Here is an 8647-nt window from a genome sequence, read left to right as displayed (position 1 = left end):
TGAAAACTTACAAGGTAATTCACATGACATGATACTATTTTTTATATGTTAATTTAAAATGATAAAATCTTTAAAAAATGAAAATTGAAAATTGAAAATTGAAAATAAAAAATTAAAATTAAAACTTAAAAACTTAAAATTTTAATATTTAATATTTTAGTCCATATTTCAGTCAAAAATCAATATTCAAAATTTAAAAAAATAAAAATTCCAAAAATATAATCTCAGCAAAAAAAATTTAAAAGAAAAAAATATGTTAAAAATGACAAAAAAAATAAAATTGAGCAATAGTGGCGTTTTTAATAAAAACGCCGCAAAAAATTGAGATACAGCGGCGTTTTTGTAAAAATGCCGCAAAAAACTTTACATCGAAACAACATCGTTCTATTTTCACCCCCTCCCCTAATCCCCAATTTTACGCTGCTGAAAACCTTGATTCTATTCCCTTTGGTTTCACTGATCAAAATCCCCTTCTCATAAATTTTCTCTCTTGAAGATTTCATGCCTACCCACCTTTAATCTTAACCAACGGAAGAGGCGCGGCGTGCAATTTGACTGTTCCAATTTCCTTTTCAACGTACAATTAAAACCCTAGCCTCTTCCTTTTGCTTCTATCGGGGGAGGGGGAAGGGAATCATGTCTTTCGATATCATATGCTGAAGCCGTCCTGCAGCATCTGCTATTGAATCTGGAAGTCTATCGTCCATGCCAACTGTTTCCTTCACTATCGGAGACAAAGTTTTCGACCTTTACCCTGAAGAGGTAAAACCGATCCTCATTTTGTGTTTGTACTATATCAATAGTTGAAAACTTGTCCTACTGATGTTAGTTAAATCTCTATTGGTGCAATCAGTATATTCTCAAGGTGGGTGAAGGTCCTCAAGCTCAATGCATCAGTGGCTTTACTGCTTTGTATGTTCTTCCTCCTCGTGGACCCCTCTGGTAATTTTTCTAATGGTCAAATTATAATTTTTCTAATTAGTATATTCATGAGATGTTTTCATGGGCCGCTACCACACCGTGTTCGATTCGGTAAAGAGAGAGTTGGCTTTGCCAAGGCGGCATAAAAATACCTTATCATGGAATGGGGTAACTGAGTTTTCTTCAAATGTCCACCCATTAGTGTGTTAGGTATAACTTTATATAAAGATGGTTGGAAACATGGAGTCACTAGCTCTTTCAGCCTCCATTACGTAAAGATAGTGTTGTTTGCTTGTAAATATTTCTGTCGTTGCTCTGTGATGTTTAACCATGGCTGAAAGTTGGATTTGCTGCTTTATTTTTTAATCAGTGGTCAAAGATACTTATTAATCAGTTTGCATACCTACTTCTTCTTCATTATTGCCTTTTTAATTAATCAGTTTATAGTGCTTAGAACAATCTTCAAGGTAGGGGCAGAGGAAGCAAAACTTCATGCGTCTGGTTATATTTTTGGTGGGTTAATTAATACATATTTTAGAATTTCTAAAGTTAGTTTGAAGTTTGGATCTATTTTAGGTTTCGTCATGTTATAAATGTATGTTATTTTAGGTTTGTTTGGGTAAATTATATTGAAGGTTATTAAATTATTAGTAATTATTTAATTTTAATAGTTAAACTATATTGACACTCATTGATACTTCTAAGTTTTTATTTTAATTATTTAATTTTGAAAAATTATAATGTTAAAATTAAATTTTTGTTTAAGTTATTAAATTATTTAAAAATTTTGTATAAGTTTCCGTTTAAGTCTTAGGTTGAGTTGTTAAATTCTTTTAATGAGTTTCAAAGTACAAGATGATTGATTATCGATTAAGGAGTAAAATATGTTTTAGATGTAACATAATTTGACTAGAGATTTGACGTTTTAAAATTATTTTATGAAAAAAATTAAATTTCATAAAAAAGTTAAATTTAGAATAAGTGTAGGATGGAGAATTTTTGAATGATGCACAGTAATGAGTTTAACATCTTAGTGATTAATAAAAGTTTTGGTATTTTTTTAAACGATGAAAACTAAAATATGTTAGTGATTTTGAGTTGATATTTACTTTTAGTTAAAGATTTTTCTTTTGCCTTTTAGAAAGAACAGTGTAATTATGTAGTTTCTCCTAGGATATCTACATGTTTGTTCATAAGCTTTTCCTTAAGATATATGCCTACGTGTTTGTTCGAAGCTTTATATCCACGTGTTTGATTATAAAATTCATACAATGGCATCTCAAGCCAAAAATATCAAAAAAATTCTTACTTTTGGATTATAGTTACAATGCTTATACTTTAAGCATATTATAGTTGATTCATTCACACTTTATATGAGTTTATTTTGGACTAAGATATGGGCAAAACTTTCTCAACACTTAACGAGCAAGTATGTTGAAATATCATTGGCACATTCAATAAAAGTGTGCCAGATTCCCCTATTTTTTTGTTAATTGAATTTTCAATTAGTTACTGCCTAATTTTAATTTACAATAGATGAGCTTTGCAATATTATGATAACCCATTACTCCTATGTAAATTCTAGGAAGCATTTATTCAATTAGTTAATTTTTAGCTATTGATATGCAGGCACTGACTATGTTCCAATTTTCTAGATTCACTCATTGTTGCTGTCAAACCAAAGGCACTAAGTGGACTCGATATTGACGATGATGAGGAAGATTTGGTATGACTGAATTAGCAGTCACTAAACTGAGCTTGGATGCCACTTTGGTAAACCTAGAATTTTCGTTGTTAATTTTTTTCCCCTCAATTCTTCCAACAGAAATTTCAGCTTCCACAATCAACAAGTTGGTGGAAAAAGAAGCTTTACTCGTTTTTACTAAATAGATTGAAGCTTCCTGGTGAGAACCAACTTTGAATTGAGTTGTTATTTTTCCTAGTAAGAGTTCACTTGTTGACCATTCCTTGTATGTCTTTATGTATATATCCTTTTGATGGCAATTTTTTCTTTAAGTCTTAAGGCATGGATTCTTGTTATCTTATGGTTTATACAGGCACATGTTACCCATAAATGGGATCTTGGACCAATATATGTAAGTTGGATTTGTCTCCTCTGTACTGCTGTTTATGTGTGTTGGATGTATCCTCTTTTCACTTGTTGGGAAGTAGGGCTATATGGATGAGTTCACTTAACCAATTTCTTTGTATCTCCAAAACATTGAGGAATACTGGAACTTGTAGTTTCTTCCTTGATGACATAGAAAAATAGATGGTTATTGATGTCATTTTCTTTTAGAGAGTCGGTATCTTTGGTTGTCTTATTATAATAGATTAGATAAATTTTAGTGTATTAGAGTGTGTGCCTACATGTAAAAAAAATTGTGGTGTTACCTTCAAGATTTTTTAGAAGGATTCAAGACATAATTTCTGATGTTATATCATACATACCGTTGTGTTTTGTATCTTATGTACTTTGTATAAAACATATAACAATGCAAAATCAGAGATGAGGAGAAAGATTATTTAAAGACATGGACAATCTATCACACTTTTGCACGAAATATTTATTTAGATTATCCAGAGCAATTCCATTATGAACTATGTTCATATTTTCTTTGCCTCCCATTTGCTCAGATACTTGGAACTGGTTTTTGTACAATTTTCTTGAACCTTGGACGGCGGCAACCTGGTGATGTCAGGTATCCCCTTGCTTCTAAACTCCAATTCCTAAGGTAGCCAAAGTTCATGATATATGTATAAGATAATAACAAATAAACTGTTACATGACTCTGATATGTGTTGCTGATACCCCTGATACTTTCAAACAAACCATTGAATGAAAATTTTGTTTGAATTATGTTTTCTTCTTTTTCTCAAAGGTAGCTGTGGAGATTTCTTAAGCATATGAACCAATGACGAAATACTAACGACGTTCATGTGCAGGAACCTCTTGTAGATTATCATAGGACATAGGGGTTGTTTTGGGGTCTTTGTTTAGTTTCTAAACCCTATATAACGTGAGTTTTTTTAACATGAATTGCTCATTTCTTTCCACGACTGACTTATCTTTTCCATTCCAAAATTTACAGTGCATATTCCATCTTCAATGAAGATTTTAGAGAGCTTCCTGAGACCCTGAATGCAGATGCCATTGATAGAGATATAAGGATAGGTCAGTTTTGAGCCACTATCCCACCATGTGGGATTATCAAAATGATTGAAACAAAATTGTAAAGACTTCTTTGAAGCATTGCTTGTCTCCTTAATAGAAAATTAGTACTTTCTATGCTCATCTTCATAAATCGAGGCATTGGTATGACTGATAATGTAACACCCCGTACCCCAGACCATCGCCGGAGTCGAACACGAGGTGTTAACAGACTTAATTCATTACTTAAACAGCTCAAACAATTTATTTTTAAAATTTCTAGTCAAGCTAGCAATCTGTATCACAGTCGCTTAAAAATTCATATCTCGAGTTTCGAAACTTAAAATCCAATTACGTAAATTTTCCCTCAAACTAGACTCATATATCTATTTACTAATTTTTTTCTAGAATTTTTGGTCAAGCCAATTAGTACAGTTTATTAGTTAAAGTCTCCCCTGTTTTAGGGTTCGACTGCTCTGACCTCTGTATATTACGAATCAGATATCTCTCTATATAGAATTTCAATGACTATGAAGTTTTTTTTATTAAAACTAGACGCAATACGGAATCTGTACATATAAAGAATGACTTCTAATTATTTTGTTACAATTTATGATGAATTTTTAAAGTCAGAATAGGGGATCCAGAAATCACTCTGGCCCTGTTTCATAAAAATTCAAATATCTCATAAAATATAATTTATATACCTGTTTTGTTCAATCCATATAAAAATAGACTAATTAATATTCAATTTCATAACTTACTCATCATTTAATTCCATTTCTACTATTTTTAGTGATTTTTCAAATTTACATCACTGCTGCTGTCAGATTCTGTTTTATGGCAAATTTCACTTTACTAAGGATTTTCATGGACTAAATAGCATTTTAAACATACATAACATCAAATATGACTTAGATTGGTCATTCCAATGGCTAATCATTTACAAACCCTTTTCTTACCAAACCATAGCCATATCATAAGATCAATTACACAAAGTGAGTGTTTTGCCATACATGCCGCATTCAAAATACACAAGCCATTTTACCAATTTAAGCCTTCGGATAGTGTGAACGAGTCTTCGACCTATCTCGATTCTCAAGCCGGCTTGTCAAAACTACAATGAAAGAAAAGGAGGGAGTAAGCACAAATGCTTACTAAGTTCACATGCAAATAGCAAGTAACATAATCACACATTCTCACGTAAAACATCATTTGCGTAAACAACACCAAGACATTCATGTTTCATTTACATTTAATATCTTTCTACGATTTCATCATACCAAGTTTTCAACCCGAGGGTTTAAGCACATACCTGTCAAATTTTCTCATTTACACACTTACCAACATGTCACCTTCGTTTTAGGCCTTCTTCTTATTCACTTAATATTCACCCGTTGAACACATCCGAATATAATTCGAATACGCGGATCTCATGAACATAAGAGCCATACCCCCAGCTAGACAAACTCAATAGCCTGCGGAACTTATGTAGCCAAGCTACCATGTAACCCGCCCATAAGTGAACTCGGACTCAACTCAATGAGCTCGGGTGTTCGCATCCATAAGTGAACTCGGACTCAACTCAACGAGCTCGGATGCCTAGTTACATCTCACGAACTCGGACTCAACTCAACGAGTTCGGAACTCAACCATCCTAGTGACATGTCACTTGTATTCTAATCTATTCCCAAGGTTCAAACGGGCATTTTCCTCGATTACACATCTTTGCCGTCTTCCACGGAAAATCGAAATTGATACTTCGGTGATAGTTCATACTCATCAAGTAATTCACATAATTACATATTATTCAACAATAACCACAAAGCATAATATTTCATGATAATAATCAGCATCATATCATATAAACAACATTAAATTGCTTAAATTGACAATTATGTTACTACATTTACACATGAACTTTCCTCGGTACAAAATTATTAGCAATCAAGCCTATTCTTCGTAAACTTTGTTTTCCCCTCGATCGTGACTTGAATCTCGGTTCTCTTGATCTATAATGCCAAATTAATCTTATTTAATACATACATTAATCAAAACAATATTTAATGCGAACTTTGGAAAAATTACATTTTTGCCCCTAAACTTTTGCATAATTACACTTTTGCCTCTAGGCTCGGGAATTAAACTTCATCCCTTATTCTTATGTTTTATGACATGCTGATCATTTTTCCCTTCTATGGCAACATCAAATTCACACTCTAACATGTACTTATGACTATTAGGTATTTTTACTGGTTAAGCCATTTCACTCGTTTTCGCTTAAAACCGAGTAGTACAAGTTGTCTAACATAATTTAAAACCTCATATTCTATCATAAAACATCAAAATACACAAATTTCACCTATGGGTATTTTTCCAAATATGAACCCTAGGTTGAATTATTGCTAGCATAAGCTTAATCGAGCTACCGGGATTCCAAAACGTAAAGAACATTAAAAGCGGGCTTGGAATCACTTACTATGGAGCTTGAAAGTTGAAGAAACCCTAGCTATGTAGAGAGGAGAATTGGCAGCAACTAAGGAGGATGATGACCAATTTTGTGTTATTTTTACCATTTTATTTCATTTAATATCCAAATGACCAAAATGCCCCTCCTTGCTAAACTTTCAAAAATTCCTTCCATGTCCTAATTTTTTCCATGAACTTAAAATTGGTAAAATTTCTATTTAAGACCTCCTAATTAATATTTCAATGCAATTTCATACTAAAAACTTCTAGAATGCAAATTTTGCAACTTATTCGATTTAGTCCCTACTTTCAATTTAAACACTTTAGGCATAGAATTTCATCACGAAATTTTCACACAATCATGAAATCATATCATAATCATCAAAATAATTATAAAATAATTATTTCTATATTGGATTTGTGGTCACGAAACCACAATTCCGATTAAGCCCTAATTCAGGATATTACAGATAATCTATCTCACAGCAATACTGATGGAATCTAAATACAGCTCAAATGTAAATTATACTCAATAGTTGCCAATGAGTTCTCCAGTTGTGATGCACATGTGTGGCCCTATTGATTGCATATTTGTTCCTTCAGAGGGTGCTCAAACATGGACGATGCACCCTTGAAAACTACATGCTACTTTCAAAAAGGCAAGTTTCAAAAACAAGATTCTCTTCAAATGTAAATGGTTTGTATAGTTTCCAAGAATAATCTAGTCTACTAGAGTTTGGGATGTATAAGATATGCTCAAATGATGTGAAGCCATTAGTTACTCAACTTGACATACTACCTAAATGCTCACATGAATAAGATACCCTAACAAATGGTTCCAAAAAAATATGCAAAACTAAGATACCTTGGGGACTCACTGCGATATGGTGAAAAAGGATGGGAAAATAGAAGATGCAAAGGCGGATATTTTTGCTTAAGATGCCAATACTAAAACTAGATTTCACTTTGTCAAAGGAGTAATGGGTTATCATAATATTGCAATATAGCTCTTTTATGTTTTGTTGGTGGCAAATGGAACAGGAAAAACCAACTACACTAGATTGTGGTCCAAGAACAATTTGCGAAGGCACATAATAGCAATGGTGGCGGATGATGTATCGTGCCAAAGTATTGAAAGTGAAGTTCGAACCACTCTCGGCATGTTTCTTGAGAAAGCTCGTATATAAATGAATTGTTTTTCATTCCTTTTTTAGCTTAAAGTCGTGAAATTACTGGAATTTATGTTAATTTAAGAGAGGAATGCTAAATTTATGAATCAATTGTTGAATTTAGAAGTAAAAGAATTGATCTATTATCCATATGATCTTGTTTTTATGTAATTTTATGCAATCTTATTCTTGCTTTGTTTAAGAAAGGATGAAGCATCCGCTATTTATAATTATGTCATTATATCAGTACTTTCATGCTTTTTTTCCTTCCGTGGGATCTTGGTCATAGTTGTTTGAGATTGTTCTGTTTTTGAGAACATGTATTTGATATAGACTGACTATATGAACTAAAATTTGCGTGGTGCTTGTGAGATTTTAATCACTTGAATGGTACATCATCTGATATTTGGTCCTGCGGAGTTATTCTCTTTGTTCTCATGGCGGGTTATTTGCCTTTTGATGAGCCAAGCCTTATAGGCTTGTATAAGAAAGTAAGTACCCTCCAGATTTGGCCAGTCTTTTTAGATGAGAACTTCATTAAAATTGTTTGTACATTGATAAATTTCAGATCTAGGAGGCTTCTTTCAGCTGTCCATCATGATTTTCATCTGGTGCTAGGAATTTGATTAAGCGTATTCTTGATCCAAACCCTCTTACCGTAAGTTTCAAATTCAATTCATCCTATGAAAATTTGTGATTACATGCAATCTTTGATCATGATATAAGCTTTAGCGCGTGCATTTTGGTTGAAATTCAGATGTTCTTTTTGGCAACAGATAACTATTCTTGAAATTCTACAAGATGAATGGTTCAAGAAAAGGTACAAGCCACCAAAATTTGAGCAAGATGAGGATGTAAATCTTGATGATAATATCTTATATTTTATATGGTTATGATATCTTTATATTTAATCTAATTTTTATTATTTATTTTAGTT

At 32.4% G+C, this 8647-nt stretch overlaps 1 protein-coding gene across 2 annotated transcripts; it reads left to right on the top strand.

Annotated features, from left to right (window-relative positions):
• Positions 1–316: 316 nt before the first annotated feature.
• Positions 317–4226, top strand: LOC128293921 (uncharacterized). Of its 2 annotated transcripts, XR_008284061.1 has the most exons (6): positions 317–762; positions 854–942; positions 2577–2647; positions 2747–2825; positions 3559–3623; positions 4014–4061. XR_008284061.1 is itself a non-coding variant. In XM_053029497.1 (3 exons), exons 1-3 carry the CDS (start codon positions 2919–2921, stop codon positions 4105–4107), a joined length of 258 nt encoding a protein of 85 aa, XP_052885457.1. In that variant the 5' UTR covers positions 2845–2918; the 3' UTR covers positions 4108–4226. The 2 variants fall into 2 exon arrangements, 1 of the variants encoding a protein (XP_052885457.1); XM_053029497.1 differs by lacking the exons at positions 317–762; positions 854–942; positions 2577–2647; positions 2747–2825 and adding an exon at positions 2845–3017 and having other exon boundaries at positions 4014–4226.
• The last annotated feature ends 4421 nt before the right edge of the window (positions 4227–8647 follow it).

This window comes from Gossypium arboreum, chromosome 1 (genome assembly GCF_025698485.1).
Source record: "Gossypium arboreum isolate Shixiya-1 chromosome 1, ASM2569848v2, whole genome shotgun sequence".
Lineage (NCBI taxonomy): Eukaryota > Viridiplantae > Streptophyta > Magnoliopsida > Malvales > Malvaceae > Gossypium > Gossypium arboreum.
Note: the sequence above shows the minus strand (reverse complement) of the source record. Positions and strands in the feature narration are given on the sequence as shown.

Bases quoted from the DNA above. Each gene is read 5' to 3' on its own strand.
- LOC128293921 (XM_053029497.1), top strand. From the start codon at position 2,919: ATGGCAATTTTTTCTTTAAGTCTTAAGGCATGGATTCTTGTTATCTTA. The intron at 3,018-3,558 runs GTAAGTTGGATT...CCATTTGCTCAG, and splicing joins GGGATCTTGGACCAATATAT to ATACTTGGAACTGGTTTTTG. The intron at 3,624-4,013 runs GTATCCCCTTGC...CAAAATTTACAG, and splicing joins CGGCAACCTGGTGATGTCAG to TGCATATTCCATCTTCAATG.